The sequence below is a fragment of the Scardinius erythrophthalmus genome (genome assembly GCF_964197995.2).
Source record: "Scardinius erythrophthalmus genome assembly, chromosome: 25".
Classification (NCBI taxonomy): Eukaryota; Metazoa; Chordata; class Actinopteri; order Cypriniformes; family Leuciscidae; genus Scardinius; species Scardinius erythrophthalmus.
In genome coordinates, this window is record NC_138245.1 from 18,190,866 (window position 1) to 18,214,308 (window position 23,443).

General features: G+C 35.6%; 1 protein-coding gene across 5 annotated transcripts in view; it reads left to right on the forward strand.

Annotated features, from left to right (window-relative positions):
* Positions 1-23,443, forward strand: part of cadpsa (Ca2+-dependent activator protein for secretion a) — a gene marked incomplete at its 5' end in the record, with an annotated part of 132,796 nt that overhangs the window by 58,378 nt on the left and 50,975 nt on the right. For 4 of the 5 annotated variants that reach the window (XM_081357538.1, XM_081357537.1, XM_081357536.1 and 1 more), the window contains 7 exons: positions 839-950; positions 2,345-2,481; positions 5,715-5,781; positions 9,326-9,434; positions 11,172-11,384; positions 19,622-19,758; positions 19,867-20,054. In XM_081357538.1, coding sequence (XP_081213664.1) covers positions 839-950; positions 2,345-2,481; positions 5,715-5,781; positions 9,326-9,434; positions 11,172-11,384; positions 19,622-19,758; positions 19,867-20,054 — 963 coding nt within the window. The remainder of the gene's footprint in view (positions 1-838; positions 951-2,344; positions 2,482-5,714; positions 5,782-9,325; positions 9,435-11,171; positions 11,385-19,621; positions 19,759-19,866; positions 20,055-23,443) is intronic. The other variant, XM_081357540.1, reaches the window with a different exon arrangement.

Here is a 23,443-nt window from a genome sequence, read left to right on the forward strand (position 1 = left end):
GTGCACACAGTCACATCAAAACACACACATACACTGTGTATTGCCACACAAGCCAACAAAGCCACAGTACTTGTTCTGTTTATTCAGTCTTTCTGCACAAAATAAAAGGGAGTGGATGATCCATTTGGAGTTAGACACGCATACTAGCTCAGATTTACCTCAGAATAGTTTTTTTTAGCTTCTTATTGGATTTTTGCTGTTATTAATAGGCACCGTAGATTCAGGCCAGATTTAATCCCATGTCTCTCACATTCTTAATGTGTGCTCACTGCCATCGTAATGTAATAATCAATTATGATGACTATAGTAATTAATAATAATGTGTTACAGAGACACTCTCAGATTGCACAGTTATATTATCTTTGGTCCTACTTTATATTACATGTCTTTAACTACTAACATTTTAAGTAATCGTTTTGATACAATGCACTTAGTGTGTACATACATGTTATTTTTAATGTGATCTGTAATACATTTCTGCAGTTACATCTATAATTACACTGTTGACCCTTCGCTTATACCTTGACCCACCCTTAAACTTAATCGTACCACCAAACCTGTCACTGACCTTACCCATATTTGGTCAACATAATTTACTGACTTTGCGGTCAGTAAAATTCAGCAGGGGTACAATACATATATCAAAAGTGATAGTAAAGTAATTTACATGGTTACAAAAAATGTTGATTTCAAATAAATGATGTTCCATTAATCAAAGAATCCTGTCCTGAACAGTGTAAAACCACTGATTTATCTCTCTCTCTCTCTCTCTCTCTCTCTCTCTCTCTCTCTCTCTCTCTCTCTCTCTCTCTCTCTCTCTCTCTCTATCTCTGTTTAGGTGGGGTACTCAAGGAGACTTCACCACTACTCACCCACTTCCAGCTGTAAAGGTGAAACTCTTCACGGAGAGTACAGGAGTACTGGCACTGGAGGACAAAGAGCTAGGACGGGTCAGACACACACACACACACACACACACACACACACACACACACACACACACACACACACACACACACACACACACACACACACATTCTTGTACATCTATCTTTGAGGACATTCATTGACACAATGCAATCTCTAGCCGCTTACCCTAACCTTACCCATCACAACTAAGTGCCTAACCCGAACCCTTACCCTAAACCTACCCTTAACCTAACTATAACCTTATCCCTAAAACCAAGTCTTGACCCTCAAACAGGCCTTTAAAGGGCTCTCAGAAAGTTTAAAGGGCTCTCAAACTGGTCCTCACAAAGATAGTTGTACAAGTACACACACACACACACACACACACACACACACACACACACACACACACACACAGACACAGACACACAAAAACATGTACACACACACACTGAACCATCACAGCTCATACTCACACAGCTCTTTAAGCAGTCAGCACTGATCTGAGCTCAATTCTGCCATCAAGAGGTGATCAGCACTAACATGATTTTGCTAAGTTCTCCAAAATGAGCAGCCCCCCTGGTGCCTGTTGCTGTTCTAATGGATTTGATCCAGTGCTGAGTCAATGAGGCATAGAGTTTCTCTTTTCCTCTCTCTATCACTCATTCTCTCTAAACAATAATCCTGCACTGATATAAAAACAGAAAGATAAGGTGCTGATGTCGGCTCTTATGCAAATGATAGATTACTTCAAAGTGAAGTAAGAGATAGAGAAAATAATAGAATCTGGTGTGCGATGAATCAGAGCACTGGTGGGAATGGATATTACTTGAAAGCTGCACTGTCCCACTTTTTTATTTATTTAACGTTCCCATATTTGAGCTAGCTGTGTAATAAATACAGTAAGACCACAAATGAAAATGTTTCTATTTATCATTATTGTAATTTAAAACAATAAGGGAACACTTGATTTCAATGGTTCAATTGAGACATTCTACTAACCAACTTTGCAACTACGTCTCAACTACCAGGCCAGCCATTAGAGTTTTAGTAAACTGTCTGCTTAATATCTGCTAACACTTTATTTTGATGGACCCCATCAGACATTCTACTGACTATAAATAACTTTTCAACTACATGTCAACGTACTCTACTAACCCCAACACCAACATCTACCCCTAACAGTCTATTACAATCTACTAATACTCTAAGAATGAGAGCTGACATGTAGTTGACAGGTTATTTAAAGTAGAATGTCTAAAGTGGACTATTGAAATATGTAAGAAAATAATTTCAAATTATATTATCATCATAACCTAGAGTTGTGAAAAGTTGAGTTAGCATGAATTTCATGTCTTAGTTATGTCCCAACAGCCTATAAATAGTGCAGTGATTGTGTCAGTGATTGTTGTTATCTGTCATAATGTGATTTTAGGTTGTGTTACATCCAACACCCAACAGTCCCAAACAGTGTGAGCTCCATAAAATGACTGTTGCCAAAGGTTGCCCAGACGACCTAAAGATCAAATTGGCTGTCCGTATGGACAAACCACAGAACATGAAGCACTGTGGGTAAGTGGCATCTGTATGTTCATTTTTGATTTTGCTTGTGTACCGCTGTTTTTTTTTATTTGATTTTTTATTTGTTTGTTATTGAAGGAATTTACTAGCATGGACAGTCAAATTTACATTGACACATACTGTACACTCAATAGATTCAATGTACACAGAATCAGGACAACCATTCCACTAACACTTTCTTCTGTCATTACCTGCAATAGAGTTATTCACTCTTGCTGCATCCCAATTCCCATACTATCCATCCTAAATTGTATTCAAAATTAGAATTAGTGTGTCCAAAATCATAGTATGTTGAAATGAGTATTCAAAAGATACCCCTATTTCTGGTGTTTATATATATATATATATATATATATATATATATATATACCCCTGTTATAATTATTACAGATCCATGCACACTCTAATTGTGAATATTGCCCACAACCCTTTGTTTGTTGGACAAGGATTCGATTAGAACTACAAACACAAATTAAAAGTGTTAAAAAAACTACAAACATGGCGGATGTGCGAGGCTGACAGTTAAGGGATTTGATTGATTGAGAATCATTAAACATTATAAATATGTACTCTATAAATATGTATGCAATCTTATCCACATTATAATTAATCTGTCACAAACTGTAAACTTTTATAAAGATACGTTTGGTTAACTTTTATGCAAACACATAAGGAGAGTTCTCAGCATGAAAGACCCATGACTGGCAGATCAACATGCTAATTAATTTCTCTCTGAAACGAGATTGAATGTAGAGGATTTTAACTGTGACAAGATGATTGACAGGGCAGTTTATACCGTGACAGGATGCACTTAACAAAACAAAGACACGATTATGATGAAGTAGTAGTACTATTTTGTTACACACTCAAAATTATGTACTTTTTCTTCACAAAAACAGTGTATGCTTTTAGGGCATAGTATAGGTGGGCGAATTGGGACGCTGCATGTGTGTCTGGTCCAATGAGGAGTGTGTGAACTCTCCTCTATTTGATCTTATGGCTCCATCTAGTGGACAATGTAACACATTATTATTAACTCCACAAGGATGTGCTGAACCTTGAGATCTGTGCAGTATATGCAGTATATCCTGTTCAAAATGTTTTTATTTTTTTATTTTACAATATTAATATTTTATGATTAAAAACAAATAATCTCTGTATTATGTATTTATATAGATATAATACACATTTAAAAAAACAACAACAATAGATTTACTTAGCAAAATTGTGTAAGATAATGAAATGATATAAAAAATGTATTTAATTTATTTCAGTGTATTATTAATTTTTCTTGTTTTGAGCTTGAACTTAAAAAACTTAAAAAAAAAAACTTAAAAACCCGGAGTTGTTCATTCACATCCTCAGATTTTTTCATTTTTATGTCAACACTGAAATTAATCTACAGCAGTCAGGTGGTACAAGTAAGAGCTCTGTAAGTTGTTTACGTCCATTATTATAGTAATGTTATGTGGTTTGAGATATGAGGTAGTTTAACGCTGTCTCTCGTTCATGTGTTTTGAAGGCGGTCTGAAGGGAGAGTGGGATCTCATGCTTTCAAAGCTAACTTGCTATTGCTAGCCTCTCCTCAATTGCCTACCCTACCTTTAATCATATTTATCATCAGTCATTGTGGATGTCCTGTAAACTAGATATTTTAACAACATAAGCTGAAAAGTGTATGCTGTTTCCAGACAGAAGCATAGAACAGTTCAGATGTTCTTACCAACACTATGTTGTTATCTTTGAGATAGAGGAGGGGTTTTGGCTCAGTGGCTGTTTTCTGATTGGCTCACAATTGTCCATATGTGTTCTGTATGGCTCTCTGTGCACCTGTCTCCCAGAAATACCTTCCCAACCACTTACCCAAACCTTAACTATAACTATAAGCTCTACCTGGCTCTGTAGTTGGTTATTACTGTACCCAGAGCAGATCAGTGCAATATACTGTTTTGACCATTAGGGGACACTAAACCTACATCTGAAAATCCATGGATGTTTCTGTGCTTGTCTTAAAACTCACTCTACTAAAAGCTGAATGAAGACTAATATGTCATCCTCTATAAATTTTCATTATGTAGAAGGTGTTCTTTTTTTTTTTTTTTTTTAACATTTGTTTTCAGTCACGTAAAGTGATTAAAATGTAACAAATCTTAACTGCTTGATTTTTTAAAATAATTTACACACACACACACACACACACACACACACACACACACACACACACACACACACACACACACACACACACACACACACACACACACACACACACACACACACACACACACATATATAGTGTGTGTGTATATATATATATATATATATATATATATATATATATATATATATATGTGTGTGTGTGTATATAAATTATTTTTTAAAAATCAAGCAGTTAAGATTTGTAAAAAAAAATATATATATATATATATACACTCTCAGAAAAAATGGTACTAAAGCTTCAGCGGGATGGTACCCTTTAAAATAATCTAATATGTACACTTTTAATTTTTAATTTTAATATGCACTCTTTATTTATGGACAAAGGTGAACCTATTGAAAGAGTTCTTCCCCAGTGACAGCTTTTGTACCTTTTTTTCTGAGAGTGTATTGTATATGCTCATGTAGGGCAATATATTCTATAAAGCATATTTCAACTGCTTGATTGCTTATTTTGTGACACAAACTTTATTATCTAACCTTCTAAATCCGACTATAAGGCATGAAGATATTATAAACATTAACAGCATGATTTTCTATAAAGCTGCTTTGAAATTTCTATTGTGAAAAGCACTATTTAAATAAATTTTAACTCGAACGTAAGGAAATAATTTCAGATATTTATTGTATTTAATGAGGGAACTAGCTCATCCTTGATTATTTTACACATATTTAGTGTCATAGTTGAAAATCGTATTTTATCCTCAATAATCAGACACCTATTTTGTCTGTTTATAGCATAATAATGTCTTCTCGATGCAATTTTTGCGTCTTTTATTTTTGTTTGAAACTTTTGTTCACTTTTTGTGTGGACATAATAATATTATTGAATAAAAATACATTTTTAACCTATATTTATAATCGAAAAAAATTCTTGTTGTAATTTACTAAATTTAAATCAGAGAGAAAGGCAAAATTAGCCCAATATCACCCAAATCTAGAACAACACATCCAGCATGCTATATCTTGACACTATGATGCAACGCCTGCTCTGCGTCTCTTCACAGATACCTTTGGGCTATTGGGAAAAACCTGTGGAAAAGATGGAAGAAGAGATTCTTTGTCTTGGTGCAGGTATGTGCTTTTTCACCTATTTTTGTCACTTCTAATGGAGAATCTTTCCTTCCCTTCTGATTCACATTTTTTTATCAAGTGCTGTGCATTTCAATTTCCATTGCATGTGTCAGAATTGCATCAGAGAAGTAGACTAGATTCTCAGCTCTTTCTGACCGAGCACTGCATCAGGTACTTCGCTGGAGCCTTTTTTTATTTCTGTCCCCATTGTTTGCGGTTCAGTCAGCTTCTCTGTGGTGGGTTGTAACATGTCTGAGAGCTAAAAGTTGACAGGCGGCTTGACAGAGTAAAGGACCAGCACTCGCAGCTAAAAGAGCCCACATCACACGCCCACCAGTCGCTCGCAGCTACGGCTACAGCAAGTGACAAACAACAGTCAATACACTGACATTATTTATTTACCTTAGTGTTTGCATGCATGTGTGTCTGTGTGCTTGCAAGCGAAAAACATAACACGATGCCCTGTTTGTGTTTTGCGAATGCCAGTGTGTGTAAGAAAATATGCCAGAATGCGCTTTTCGTGTCCGTGTTTCGTTTTCACACTTTTTATTTGTTTGTTTCCTTTCTGCTTTTTTGTCGTTGTTTTTTTTATGTTGTTCTCGTGCTAAATCCCGTGCAGGCGTTCACACAAACGTCAACACATCTAGTCCTCATCTTGTAAATGTGAATTTCAACATACTGTAAACACACATCTTGCACGTTTTATTTAGATTTTTAAAATAAATGAAATGTTTATGCCACATACACAGAACAAACATATTTTTTTTAATTCTTCCCCCTACTTTTTTTTCACCTGCGAAACACAAGGTATGTTTAAAACTCTCATAAACCAATTAATGCAATATCCAAAATAAACCAACATCCTTAAACCTAGATATTTTGCAAAGCAATTTCCTACAGTGTAAAATATATTTCCTCAACATAAAAAGGTACATCATGCGGTAAGCATCTAAATAAACTGCTTTTTTTCTCTCAAAATTATAAAAAAATACTATTTAACCTGAATGAATCAACTAAAACATTTCGAATGGTCAGATAATGATTCTTACGTTTTAAAATGTAAATTATTCTAAAGACAATTTTCAGCATCATTACTCCGTCTTTGGTGTCACATGATCCGTCAGAAATCATTTTAATATGCTGATTTGGTGCTCAAGAAACGTTTGTGGAAATCATTATATATTTTCTCGGGATTTTTTGACAAATAGAATATTCAAAAGAACATAATTTTTATTTGAAATAGAATATTTTGAAACAAAATAAAAGTTTTCACTGTAATTTGTATGCAATTTAATGCATCCTTGCTGAATAAAAGTATTAATTTCAAAAAAAAAAAAAAAAATATATATATATATATATATATGCTCCAAGTCCTAGATATATTGAATGACCTGTGTTTGATTGACAGATTCTTATTGGCCCTGCATTTAATGTGGGGTTTGTGTTACAGGGCGGGTGTGAGTTCACTGTTGCATTATTCATAAATAATTACCACACCATGTAGACCATTTAGGGCTTCTGTTTGACACAGGCTGGCTTTGAAACAAGGTGTCACAAAAAGGTGCTGACAGAGTTCCCCAAGGCTCCGCAGTGCCATTTTATTTCCTCAGTGTTGCTTAACTTCACGTAAATAACGACGATATCCACATAAGTCTTTCATAGCCACCAAATCGTCTTTCTTTGTGCCTCTAAGTGCTCGTGTTGCCCTCTCAGTAAGTTGACAGCATAAGGCCAGCATTATGATTCAAACTGAAGTCTAATTATTTTACGGTTGGTAGGCGATGTGACAAAACAGCGGGCAGACGCTCTGCGCTCTTCCTCTTTCCCCTCATCTCGTCTCCGATGCTCTGGCTCAGGCATGCAGCCTTACGCGTCTGAATATGGTAATGCGTTCGAGTGACCCGGAGGGGCTCGGGTTGTGTGTGTGGCGGGGGGAATCGGGCTTTATATTTCCACTGTTGCATCTCGCGATCGATTCGCACTAGCGTTTTTTCCTCCTGCTCTCTCCATCCACTATGCGGTTTGCAGAGCATCGACAAAAACAAGGTTATTTAAAAAGAGCAAATGCATGCAGGGGTAATCAGAAAGCAAAGTCATTTAAAATCCTTTAACTGTCGGTTTGACAGCGGGTCAATGGCCCCACCAGCGACCGCTCCGGCTTCTGACAAGCCCGAACTTCAGTGGATTGTGTGTGTGTGTGTGCGTGTGCCCCTGTGACGTCCCGAAGGCACCTGGGCGCCACCAAGCCAGATTGGGGCCCTGAAGCCAGCCCAAGTGCCCGTCACACACATGACATTGAATTTATCGTGTCACTCGGGAGTCGGAGTGAGAGAGGGCTGCCACTTTCAGCAAAGGTGATGGAGGCGCTGGATTGGTGTAATTCTGCGGATGGGGCCGGAGAACGTCTTGACAACAGTGTAGAACGTGCGAGAACGTGTGTATGACTGGCACCTAACCGCACGACTCGCATCCGGAGTGACAGCGTGTCATCGCACACTCTTCTGTCAGTCCTGTTTGATTGGCAGGACAAAACCCAAGTCTAACTCCACCCCGTCAGTGACCAAGACAGCCTCCCTCTGAGATGCCACCCTCCGTTTGAACCCTATCACTAGCCTGGAGTAGATGCTTCGGTCACACTTTACTACGATGTACTTACAAAAAATAAAACGTTGTCTTCTCTTATTGCTGCTGTTGACGTGGGATATGGGTAAGGTTAGGGACCGGTTTAGTTGGTTGGGTTTAAGGCTGGGTTAAGGTGTCCCACTTTATATTAGGTGTCTTTAACTACTATGATTAATCATTTAATACAACGCATAGTTCATTTATGTAAGTGAGGATGGCAAAATAAAGTAAACTGTGACATCAAAAATTCTTCATACAGTGGACTACCAGTAAAATGTATAAAAATTTGGGACCAAAAATTATTCAGACACTTTGACCTGACCATGTCTTGCTTAAGTGTTTTTTCTTTAATTGCTAATACGACCTTTTTACACCACAGACTGAACAAAATTAAGCATTGCTTGGTAATTGGTTGACCTAAATTGGTATTATCTATTTGTGTACTTAGGTTGAATAGCTGTCAGCTGTTAAATTTAATTCATTTTTGTGACAGTCTAACAGAAGGATGGCCAAAACCAGTGAAATATCAACTGATTTTCAACTGAAATATCAAATAAATTTTGGTTTGACTGTACATGTTTGTATATATATATATATATATATATATATATATATATATATATATATAAATATATATACAGTATATATATATATATATATACATACACAGTATATATATATATATGTATATATATATATACAGTATATATATATATATATATACAGTATATATATATATATATATATATATATATATATATATATATATATATACACAGTATATATATATATACATACATACATACACACATAAAAAGTATAACTGTACCACCAAACATACCTTACCCGTATATCACCTTAAAAGCAGCAAAAAAAAACATATAATTGAAATGTATGTTTAATATGCCAAAATTCTTTCCAGGTGAGCCAATACACCTTTGCCATGTGTAGCTACAGGGAGAAGAAAGCAGAACCTGTTGAACTTCTCCAACTGGACGGATACACTGTGGATTACACCGACCCTCAGCCAGGTCACCACAGCCAATCAGATTGCCACAATCAATGACATCACAGTGAAAAAATGAACTGAAATATAGTCCTCATCTGTTCTATACATCCACCCTATTTGTAACGTAAGAGCAGGTGCGGCCATTTGTAACTTGAATGTGGAAGGCTTCCGGTTATTTATTAATTATTATCAATAACACACTGGTTTGTAGCGCAACTAGTTTGACTGTTTACTGCACGTTGTTATTCTTCTAGTTATTTCCCTATAGCGGCTAATTAATGGGAAGTCTTTCACATTCACATTGCAAAATAAGGTGGATAGGAGTACCTGTTAGACCAGCAGGTGGCATGTGTTTCTAGGATCTATACACATCTATTCCTAAGGAAAAGATGACTCATTTTATTAGTGTTAAATAAACACAGGTAATTAACTAGTTAAGATCAATTATCTTTCATTGAAACCTTCTGTATCCTTGCATAAAACATTATGCACAGTGTACATGGGTTATGAAAAGCTGAATCTGATATTGATCATTCTTGTGTAGAGTGAAGCTTGTAGTGTTTTATCATTTTGATGCTGATATTTTGATAGTTTATGCATTATCAAGCACTGTGTACTGAATACTGTCACATAATGGTATGAATTATAACAATTATCAAAAATTATAGAAAGTCAATTTAAGTTTTGTAAGGTAACCAAAATTTTTATTCAGGTGGCCATGTCTATATTCAAATGATAAATCAAGTAAAATATATATTTTTTAATATGACTGAATCAACCTTACTACATTAGGTTAAACCAATAAAATGAATTAGTTTGTTTTTACAATAAGATTTTAAACATTAATATTAAAGGATTGGCTGTCATGCAACTAATAATTAATATTTTTTACAGTAAGCTTGATTAATAATAATAATTAATATTATTATAATCTTGGTGAATATTTATTCATCTTGATGAATAAATATATAATTTTGATTAATTTTAGCTTGTAAATATACAATTATACACTGTTAGTTCATCTCAGTTCATAATGTATTAACATTAATGTCAAGTAAAATATAATTTTTCTTACTACATTAGTTAATATGCAACTAATAATTAACAATATGTTCTTACAGCATTTAATCAAATTTGTTATTAATATAATTTATTATTATTATTGGTAATAACCTATAATTGATATAATTATTTTAATTAATATTTATTCATCTTGATTAATAAATATTCTTGATTAATGTCTGTTTATAAATATGCTATGTGATTTTAAACATTAATATTAGTTAAAGTATTGGCTGGTATGCAACTAATAATTAACAATATTTTTTACAGTATTTATTAATCTTGATAATAATAATAATAATTAATATGATTATTATATTGATGAATATTTATTAATCAAAATGAATAAATATACAATTTTGATTCATTTTAGCTTTTAAATATACCATTATTCACTGTTAGTTAACCTTAGTGCATAATGCATTAACATTAATGTCAAATATTTACTTGCGTTATATGTGTTGCTCCCAAATTGGAAACCCAGGTTCAATTTGGCCTGATCTACATCCACAGTAAACAGTAAATGTATTATTACAGTATATGTCTAATTTAACTTTAGCCAAAATTAGTATTGTTAGCTCAACTTCTGCAACAGGACTGCATAACTTGAAAGTGCCTCTGTTTTCACGTTTAAAGTGCACTTTTGATTATTTCATTCTGTGTAAAGTATAACTGATGAACACTATGTTGAATCCAGGTCTGGATGGAGGTCGGACGTTCTTCAACGCTGTGAAGGAGGGCGACACTGTGATCTTCGCCAGTGATGATGAGCAAGATCGAATCCTGTGGGTTCAGGCCATGTATCGCGCCACGGGCCAGTCCCACAAACCCATCCCCCCGACCCAGGTGCAGAAACTCAACGCCAAAGGAGGGACAGCACCACAGCTCGATGCTCCCATCTCTCAGTTCTGTAAGTATGAATATGCAGATTACGGGTGCACACATGCTGACTGCAGTGACGCGCACACACACACACACACAGGTAGAATGACACTCTTCATAGCAGTCACACACACTTGAAATGTTTCTGTAGCATGTGTAGAATAAGTTCCCATTGTAAACAGCGCACTGCTGATGTTTCACTCATTAATGTGGCACGAGTGTCATAATCTCAACAGTGTACACTTCCTGAGCAGAGTAACTACTCACTGTATGGGTGTTGTAAAACTGTGTTCTTCTGCACCGCTTGATTCTGGCACAAATCCTTCGTCTTGCATCCCACTTACATTTCTTCATTACATATTCTTTGCTATGGTTCATTTTAATCAGCCATCTTTGTTTTGTTTTATTGTTTTTTAGATTTATTTATTATTTTATATAAATAATAGATAAACTATATAAATTATAGTTTCTTTATCTTTTTTCACTTTTCTTTCACTGCATTTTGCTTTCCTTTTATCATTGTAAACATTTTTCTTTCACTTTTCTTTTGCATATTTGCTCATATAGCTCTTTCTTTCTTTCTTTCTTTCTTTCTTTCTTTCTTTCTTTCTTTCTTTCTTTCTTTCACTTTTTTTGCATATTTGCCCTCGTTTAGAAATAAAAAAGAAAGATCAAATGTACAAATTTCTTTTTTCTTTCGCTGTTCTTTTGCATATTTGCCCTCATTCGCTTGTACATTTGATCTTTCTTTCGCTCTTTCTTTCACTTTTCTTTTGCATGTTTTCCTTTGTTCCAAAAGAAAAACAGAAAGATCAAATGTACCAATTACTTTCTATTTCTTTCGCTCTTTCTTTCACTCACTCTTCTTTTGGATGTTTTCTCTCATTCAGAAAGAAAAACAGAAAGTAATATCAAATGTACAAATTTCTTTCTTTCTTTCTTTCTTTCTTTCTTTCTTTCTTTCTTTCTTTCTTTCTTTCTTTCTTTCTTTCTTTCTTTCGCTCTTTCGCTCTTTCACTTTTCTTTTGCATATTTTCCCTCATTCCAAAAGAAAAACAGAAAGAAAGATCAACTGTACAAATTTCTTTCTTTCTTTCTTTCTTTCTTTCTTTCTTTCTTTCTTTCTTTCTTTCTTTCTTTCTTTCTTTCTTTCTTTCTTTCTTTCTTTCTTTCTTCGCTGTTTTTTGCATAATTTGCCTTCTTTGGCTTGTAAATTTGATCTTTCTTTCTTTCTACCCTTCTTTCTACCTTTCTCTCTTTCGCTGTTCTTTTGCATATTTGCCCTATATTGCTTGTACACTTGATCTTTCTGTCCTTCTTTCTGTCTTTCTTTCTTTCCTTCTGACAGAAAAAAAATCATCTCATGCTTTTTCTCCCCTTTTCAGGTAATCATCTCTGTGTGTATGAATAAGTGTATCAGTTTCTCCTTCTCTCATGCTTTGCTCAGTGTACCCTGTGTATAGGGAATATTCTCTCTCTCTCTCTCTCTCTCTCTCTCTCTCTCTCTCTCTCTCTCTCTCTCTCTGCTGCTTCATGCGAGTCTCTATATGTCACTCTGGTGTGTTCCCTCTTACCCTGCTCTCTCGTAGCCGGACTGAAGGGTAAGTGCTTCCCTGTAGCAGGCACAGATCAGATAAACCAACCCGGATTATCTGACACAAGCAATGTGCCATTCGCTATTCCTCTTCCAAAACTCACATTACTCCTCCTCTTCCTGTTTCCTTCCTCAAATCTCCCTCCATTTTACTTCATTAGGTCTCAAATACAAACGCACTTTTATTTCAAAAGACTAGACTGCATGTGAAATTTTCTTTCTGGATGTTTTGCTCGGATTAGCAGCTGCATATTTGCCTTCTCTCAACATGGCTTCTCAAATCAAAGCAAAGTTTCACGTAAGAAAAGCATGTGCAAAATCAAATCCATCTGTTCCTTGTGAGCTAGTTGATTGTTGGATGAAATCCACAGCAGTTGCCTTTATTTAACAATAAAGATTTCCGACCAAATGGAGAATTTGGTAAATGATATAATTATAGTGATTTTCTCTATTGTAGTTGTTGATTTATTGCGCTAAATGAATTGTGTGAAACCACTGGCGTGCTCTGCACCCCTCAGCAGCTGGTAATTACCATGTTAAGAGTGACATGCTATGAATAAAACAGTGCATCTTCACCCTGATTATTTCTGGAAGCTATCAGTGGAATGTTACCAAATAACTACTTGCTAGTTCACACCAGCTTCTCTCATCTGTAGCAAGTCGTGCCACCAGTGTTTTCGTTTTTTTCTCTTAACCTTACGACAGCGTCAAATTAAATTGTTGTGGTTGCAGTTTTAAATGTGGGGGATTAGGATGCAATCGGAAATATTGGCTGTTTGTTCTCCAATGGTTTCTAAAAGATTGTGTGTTGTCCTTGAAGCAGTGGACTCGCACAATTTATTCATTCTGTGATTTTTACTCATTTATTTTGAAAGAAATGAGAGTTGGCAAATATGTAGCTTGAATATAGAAATGATCAGCAGATGATTTTATAGAGTCTTTATTTGAATGATAAACTGACACAAATTTGCCACAACTGCTACATCTAGACAAGCCCGTTTGCCACACACGTATACTGACACATTTAACAAATAGTGGCCCTTTTCATGTCTTGGTAGTGTTTCTGTTTTGTTTGCCTGTAGAACTACTAACAGTTCCAGAGACTAAACGTTTCTTTCTTCACCTGGAAAAATGCTAAAACTCCTTCTTTTGTCTGCTGTTTGTTAAATCCATGCAAAGGGAGATTTAGGGGGAGACACAACCTAAAATCAGTGATACCTTGAGAATACAGAAGTCTTGTAATAATAATAATAATAATAATCATTATTATTATTATTATTATTATTATTATTATCTTTTTTTTATTCATGGCTTTGAGGTATATAATTTGACAACAACAACAATAATAATAATAATAAATTAATGCACCATTTGGCATTTTATTTTATTTATTTATTTTTTATTTTATTTTATTTATATAATGATTTGGTTATTGTTTGTTTCATCCTTTTGACCAAGTTTCTATTATTATTATTATTATTTTTTTTTTTCCATGGCTTCGAGGTATATAATTTGACAACAACAATAATAATAAAAAATAAATGAATGCACTGGTATTTTATTTTATTTTATTTTATTTTATTTTATTTTATTTTATTTTATTTTATTTTATTTTGTTTTGTTTTGTTTTATTTTATTTTATAATGATTTGGGTATTGTTTGTTCATCCATTATTATTATTATTATTAATAATAATAATAATAATATTATTATTATTATTTTAAACATGGCTTACACCCAGTGTAGAAAGCCTCAAGGTGTATCATTTAACAACAACAACAACAACTATAACAAAAATCATCATCATCATCATCATCATCATCATCATCAATATTATGATTTAGTATTTTTCATTTTTTTATTATTATTAAGTATTATTTATTTCTTCATTTGACCAAGTTTTCATTATTTATTATTATTATTATTATTAATAATATTATTATTTAACTATGCATTACACCCAGTGTATAAAGCCTCAAGTTGTATCATTTACCAACATCAACAACAATGCAGACAATATAGGAACCTTGGAACCTGACCTGCAACATAATCTCATCCCCCCCAATAATTTAATAGAAATAAAAAAGTATTGTTAATAATAATGTTTCATCTTTCAACTCATTCACTGCTTCATTATTCTAAAACAAAGAAAACAGTGATTGATGTTGGATGTCAGCCAGTGTCCAGGCTTTTCTAATCCAGTGTGATAAGGACTGAAATAGCGTCAGGCTCACGTATGGACTTGTCTGCAGGCCTGATGAGGGTGGCCATACTGTTGGAAATCAAGTTCAGGAGCAGATTAAATTAGAAACCACTTAATAAAGTATGTCTCTGCTGTCACCCCTTTCTCCATCCCTTCTCTTCTTTTTGTCCCTCTGTCCATTCCTCACTCACAGAGAAGTGCCCGTCCTGTCAGTTGGCCCCTTCAGCTCTTGTCAGCCCAGGGCCGAATCTCCGACTCCCAATCCGTCCATTGTGTGTGTATGTACAGGCACACGCACAGAACCAAAAAAAGAAAAAAGAAAAAAAATATACAAGCGCTAAATAGCCCCAAATGCTCAGCTCTTCGGACTCTTCATGAGAGAAGATCTATAAATGAAAAGAATCCATCAATCAGTGTCATTTCTCCTGTGCCCCGCTCGGACAGAGCCGACTAATGTCATTGTGTGTTACTGTCCAGAGACCTTCCCCTCAATTCCAGTGTCAAAGAGATATGACAAGCTCAGATTAAGACATAGGAGAGTGACACAATGTCACCTTTTTGACCTGTGGCTGATTTCAGTGGTTCATTTGGCTTCAACTTACGGGTTTGGATATCTTATAATGCCATGGACAGACAAAAATGCAACACAGATGGCAGGGCCGGATTTACCTCATATTGTGAAATAGGCTAAAGAAGTTTTTGGGCCTCCCAAAACCCTGTCGAATGTAGTGTTTTTTTTTCCCTGTCATATCCGAGGCTGTAAGTGCGTCGCATTATACTGAGTAATGAAGTTTAATGAGCTGTAGCTATGTGGGCGCTCCGTTTTTTTTCTGTTTTTTGAGATTCTGTCAATCTCACGTTATAAAAAGATGAAGATTTATGCATAGGCTATTTGAGACAGAATTGGCTATGACTCGACGGCAAATGCTTGCCTAAGACACTCTTCTCCGCTCATTGAATACATCAAACATATGGTGTTTCTTGAGGAAAGGAAACACTGTATTATTCAAACAATCAGTTCTTTATTTACCTTTGCATTGCAAACAAGCAGAGATTGTCCAAACTGTGTGTGACAGTTCATTCACAATAGAGGCAGGGTGGAGTTATGAGGTTTGACAGACAGTTTGAGGAGCCAATGGAGTGACGAGGTTTGGCTCTTTTTATTACTTTTCATAGGTTCAATATTTGCAAACCCACAAACAGACGTAAAGGGTTATAAAAATAAAAATAAATAAATTATAGATACAAGGTTTCTGCCCAACAGTGACGATATTTTACATTTTATTTTAATTTATAAAGTAACTGTCTTGCTGAGTTTTAGCGTTAGAGTGAAATAATAATAATAAATAAAAACAATATTATTTCTCCTTATTGTAATTGCCCTGACAGATGGAGATAAGTTGTGGAAGAATATCAATCATTTTACATATGAAATAAATATAATAAAACATGTCGGCAGCATATTATAGTAACTTTCATTAGTGTTTAATATTATATAATGCTTAGCAGATCAGTATGAGTACATTCAGATATGAATACAATGGAGTCTAAACATTTTTTAGACCTGTGAAAATTATTTTATTTATAATTTACTGTATTTAAATTTATCCCTATCTCTCTCTTTTTTAAAACATTTTTTTAAATAAAGTTTAACATTTAAAATAAAATAAAAAATAATTAAATCACAGATTTTCAGTACTTTTGTGCTCCATTTTATGTAATGAAATATGAAACACGTCATGAAATTTCACTCTACCGAACTGATAGGCACCATATTATATGATAATGCTTGTTAAAGGAATAGCCCACCCAAAGTAGAAAAATTGTCGTTATTTAAAGGGATAGTTCACTTTGAAGTTAAATTTTGGTATGTTTTAGCTTACCTCAAGGGCATCCAAGATGTAGGTGTCTTTTTTTCCGCAGTAGTTTCAATTTTGATATTTTTAGGTCAAATCGTTCTTGTCTGTCAGTCATTTAATGCAGGTCTATGGTCACTGTCTCAAAGAGCATGCACAGAGTCCAAATTAAAACAATTCCCCATCGTCCAAATTAAACAATTCCCCATCGTAAGTACACATTGATTGTCTAAGACACGAAACGAGCGGTTTGTGTGAGAAAACGAACAGTATTTATATTGTTTATACCTCTTGTAACACAGCCATGTCCAAGTGATCTGAGGGCCCGCGCTTCCTGGTGTGTGACGTGTGCACAGACTGGTGCATAGATACACTAGATGTCGCATTGGCTACGGCAGTTCATTGGAACGAATGTCTTTAAGGCGACATCTAGTGTATATTTCTATGCACCAGTCTGCGTACATGTCACACACCAGGATGCGCGTGCCCTCAGATCACTTGGACGTGGCTGTGTATAAGAGGTAAAAACGATATAAATATATTTATATTTATCTGTTCGTTTTCTCACACAAACCGCTCGTTTCGTGTCTTAGGCCATCAATGTGTACTTACGATGGGGAATTGTTTAATTTGGACGATGGGGAATTGTTTTAATTTGGACTCTGTGCATGCTCTTTGAGACAGTGACCATAGACCTGCATTATAGGACTGCCAGACAAGAACGGTTTGACCTAAAAATATCAAAATTGAAACTACTGCGGAAAAAAAGATGGATGCCCTTGAGGTAAGCTAAAACATACAAATTTTTTATTTCAAAGTGAACTATCCCTTTAAACAGCCTCATGTTCCATTTCTTTCTTCATAATTTTTTTTTATATAAAGTGTAACCTTTTCATTTTTGGGTGGACTATCCATTTAAAGTTATTAATGAACAATATTGTAAGGGCTACCAAAATTATTCTACATATAAACAATAATTTAAGCCAAATTTGTAATGCATATACTGTATATCATGCAAGGAAAAATACAACTTATCCTCTATTATACAGCTTAGCGATTAGTCTTGTTCTTGATTTAACATGTAAACCAGCAACAGAAGGAGGTGTCTATTGAATGGCTCAATCATACAGTGAAGCTCTAAAGCCTCTGGCAGAAACGGGGTATTAGAATAAGAATAGCCCCTGACCAGTGGCAGGATTAAGAAACGGCCCTGCTTATTTGTGCAGGCCCAGATGTAATACCTAAGCTTACCGACTGCAGAGGAAAGCGAAAATGTGTTGTTGAATTTATTTAGTCTCTTTAATGGACAATAGATGGTGAGGGTAGGGGGGGTTTAGAGGCCCTGGGTTTCTTTAATTAGGGCTGCCCTGAGGGGGGGCAGAGGCCTGCGGACAGAGCAATGAATGGGGAGGGAGGGGAAAGCGTCAACCTAGAGTTGTTGTTTGCTTAGGAACACTGGCTCAGACAGGTCCTGCAGGATTACCAAGCCAAATAAGAACAAAATACTTGGGGGAAATACAAGCCAATAATATAATGATGTTGGCATATAATTTGATGCGAGTTGGCAGATGAATTGATCATTTATTAATTAAAAAGGTTAAATAAGCCATCCCAATAGCTTGCTCTTGTAATGGATTCCGTATGCATTCATATAGAATGAAATGTTAGGTATTGTACGCAACTGGATTTTACAAATATATTGCATACAATCAATGCTTAAAATCAACAAGCAGCAATTCTGCCCTATTGCTCTCACTAGATTAGTCATTTTAGTCATGTAAATCAGAAGTTTTTGTTAATATTGCCTGATTGTCCTGTTGAACCACCAATCTCAACTTCTTTGTTTTTACTTGACGTTTAGGGGTAAAATTAGATCAGTGTCCATCAAAAGTCCGGCAAACATGCAGAAGAAAAAATATATTTAAAACAAATCTTCTAAGCCTAAACTTATTAAAATTCCCTAAAATTATTGCTCATAATTATAATTTTTCACTTTGTCATAATTGCTCACTGTTGTCCAGTAACTTCATTATTTCCCTCTCAATATAAGGCTGTCAAAAAATGAAAAAAGTGTCATGTTGCTGTTGTTGTTATAGAGTTAAAATGATCATTTTTTTCTTTTAAATGTAGAACAAAATAAACCTTTTAAGTAATATATATAATTTAAATATATAATGAATTAAGGATACTAAATGTTCTTAAAGTAGCTCTTTATTACCATCCCTCATAGTCCAGTAACTTATAAACAGATCACTGTTTCCCTCAGCAAGCAAACTTATATGGCTGGCAAAAAATTTAAATAATTGTGATATCTTGTTGTTGTTGTTTTGTTTTAGAGTTAAAACAAATCATTTCAAACTTTCTTTGTGTTGAAAGATGCCTCTAAACATGAGCACCTGCTCTGACTTTGATTTTGCACTTCTATTGCTTGTAATGCACCTTGGATTGACTTTACACTGTAATGCAAGTTGACAATGACACTTTTGAGTCTGATATCTGGCTCAGCTTAGAGATCTTCCTCTAAGGAGTGCGTGCTCCTGCGACGCTGAGATGTGTATGCTGTGTAAAGCCTGTCTCTGTCTCCATACGTTAACATGCACACATACACACAGATGCAGACCGAGCACAGAAACATGGAATGGACGAGTTCATCTCCGCTAACCCCTGCAATTTTGACCACTCTTCGCTGTTTGAGATGGTTCAGCGGTTGACACTGGACCACAGACTCAACGATTCATACTCCTGCTTGGTAACTGAGCTTTCAATTCAGTTTTATAGCAGTCCTATTTGTATTATCATGTATTCCTCTTTTTACACTACTAACCTCCCCCTTTTTGGGTCTGGTTGTGTGCCTCAGGGTTGGTTCAGTCCAGGCCAGGTGTTTGTGTTAGATGAGTACTGCGCCAGGTACGGGGTGCGGGGGTGTCACAGGCACCTGTGTTACCTGAGTGACCTGTTGGAGAGGGCAGAGAAAGGCTCCATGATCGACCCCACACTACTCCACTACAGCTTTGCCTTCTGCGCCTCTCACGTGCACGGCAACAGGTAGCGCCGGTCTCACTCTCTTTATCTATTTCTCACTCCTTACTTAACACCCACTTCATTTCATTCTCATTTGGAGCCACATTAATTCTCAAACCATTTATCTCTCATGTTCTCTCTTTGTCATTCATCCTACTCTCACCTGAAGCTCTGTCTTTTCTCTCCCTCCTAAAATCACTCCATCGCTCTTCACCGTCCTGCCCTTTTATCTGTCTGTACATCCACTGTCCACACATGGGCAGAAACAGAGGTAACTTAAGACCTAGAGCACAGACTCTTTTTTTTTTTTTTTTGGGCTGCCAAAGTGTTTCATAGAAACCCCATCTCTTCTCATCATAGCTTTGTGGTTGGTCACAGGTAATAATGCTTCTCTCCCAGAATCCCACAGTAGTTTCAATGCTTTTACAAAAAAGCTCAAGTTGCCTCATTACCTGGTTCACAGGAGTCCAAAACTACCCTTCTAACAAGATTTCACTGTGTGGTTATTTTGTTTTTCAGTATTATTTCAATTATTTTTATTTGAGATACAAATATATTTACAATATATAAAACAAATATATAGTTTCATATTTAAAAATGTTAAACATAATTATTAAATAATTATGTGATTTATTTAACAAAAAATCTATATATATGTTTATATATTATATTTTTTAGCTAGTTACCGTTTTTATATTTTTTATTATTTTTATTATTATTTGCATGCATGATTCATGTTATTTCTCTTCTTCTTTTATTTCTCATGTACCCACAAACCATCTTCTGATAACCTTTGTGAATGTGCACCTTTGTCAATGTGTGTGTGTGTGTGTGTGGGATATGAAGCCAAAGAGTGATTGAGTTACTAAAATGGCCCGTGTCAGAGACCGAGCTGCTTAGTTCTCTGTTTCCCTCCCCCCCTGAGCCCTTGACCCCCTCTAAGAAAGAGAACAAAATCATGGAGGTCTGGAGAAAAAGGGAGTCTAAGTCGCAGGTGCTCGCAGGCTCCAAAAGGTGAGAATGTAAATGCAACCCACTCTTTTGGGTGTGGATTAGCGTTAAGGCCCGCCCTCAACATATGAAACTGGGGGATGGAAGTGAGGGAAGGGGGCAAATAAGTTATTTCGTCTTTCTTCTGTGTGTGAGAATAGTTGTTCCATTGTGTGTCATTTTATTCGTATTCCTTTATTCGTATTCATATTTGTATACGTTGTTTTTTTTTACATGTTATTGTGTATGTGTGTATATATATATATATATACAGTATATATGTGTGTGTGTGTGTGTGTGTGTATATATTTTATATATTATTTTATCAAAATTTTATTTTTATTCAGAATTGTTTTAATCAATAAATACTAAAACAATTCTGAAATTTGATAAAATAATATATAAAATACTATATAATTTTATCAAATTTCAGAATTGTTTTAGTATTTATCAACTTTCTAGAAATGATTTTCTAAGATGAACGACTGGTCTCAGACTTTTGGACACCACCGTATGTGTGAATTTGTAACTGTCTGAGGGAGAGAGAGAAAAGTAAGGGTGAGGCAGGGAAACAAAATGTGATAGACATGTGTCGAACCAGTGAGATACATGGAGGGTAAAGAGAGAGAGAGATGAGGGACACTATGGATAGTGCCTTAAGGTCATGGCTGACAGGATGACAGGTCTCTCCATCTCTCTTCCCAAACTGTCCAAGGCCTCGCTCCAGCCTGTCTGCTTGTGCCAAAACCTCACGTCCAGCCAACCACACTCTTTATAACTGACATGACCCACAACCTGAACCTCTTGGCATTGAATTCCTATTCTGATATATATATTTGAAGCCAAATAATCTACAAGTGTTACAGATGGTGATTATGGATCTCTAATGTTGTTTGACAAGATACTACTGCACCATTATCATATATCATTATCTGGATAACCATATTAGTCTCATAGCACACTATTATGAATATGCATGATATCATGTAGTGTTTTTAGAAGGATATGAAATGGCATAAATGCTCTTTGTTTGCCCAATTGCACAATTGCTTATTGTGACACCTTAAAAGTACCATAGTACAGTAATCGTAATACCATGGCATTTTAGATATCCTGATATTGAATGATTGACATAATAATCTTTCACAGTAGTATAAAGTGCTTAAAATAATATCAGGATATTACCATGGATGGTGCATGTGCAATAATAATAATACCATGGTCCAATGTCCAAAACAAAAAATGGTAATACTATTATTATTATTATTATTGTAAGTGGATAGAATGATTTTTTTTTTGGTTGTTGTTTTGTTTTTGTAGTTTTGTGTTTTGTTTTGTTTTGTTTTTTAATTCGTATTTGTGTTTTTTGTGTTTGTAATATTGTTTTCTGTTTTGTTTTTCAGGTTGTATTTGTGTTTTGTTTTTTAGTCGTGGTTTTATATTTTGTTTTGTGTTTTTTTTTTGTAGTTTTGTTTTTGTGGTTTCTGTGTTTTATTTTATTTTTTCGACACAGAGAGAAGTTTTTTTTTTCCTGCTGGTCCATCTTTTATCAATCAGTTTTGTTGTGACACACAGCTAGAACAGAAACACACTCACAGCCGACGTATGTCACCTGCACGTAGTTTAACACACACACACACACGCTCATGCAGAATGTTACCAAAGGGCCCGGCTCCTTATCGTTTGTGACATGGTAGACGGAAGGAGGGCTGTGAGCAGAGTGTATGTGACAGTGGAGGCGCGGGTCGCAGTGACAGCGGTTTGAGGAGCAGGAGACATGACACGCTCCTCATCAGTCCACTCCCCATGTCAGCCCAGCGCACGCTGAAGGACAGCGGGGGAAAAGCAAGAGGATGGGGGGCAGGGATTTCAGAGGGGACCACCACGGCTGTCACACCAGACGGGGTCCATCGCTCTGTGGGGGTGGGGGGGTGGGGGGTGATCGGTGACCGGGTCGCCTCTTCTTGTTCTCAAAAACACCTTAAAAGCTTCCGTTGTTGTATGCGTCAGCTCGATGTGAGAGAGAGTGAGAGGTGTACATGTCTCGTATGATTCTCAAATCTAGAGATCAAATGCATGAACATCAGCGTGGTAAAATAAGTGTTTTCATTTCAGTTTCAGTGATGATTGGCATCGTGGTAATTTGGCTAATAAGTTTAGAAGTGGCACTGATGTATCAGGTGAACTGTTTCCCACAGCCTCTCTGTGACACAGAGTCACAATAAGAAACCTGTGAGTGTGTATGTGGTGAGAGGTTGAAGACCTGAGTGCTGGTAGCAGTGGGCTGTGGTAATCCTCGCCAATGTCTTTGTATTGCGGACGATTCTTTATATGACCATGGACACGACAGGGAGGAGGACTGAGTTTAGGCCCTTCCAAAAAGCCTTGCCTGAGTAGGGGATGACACACAGATACACATTTAG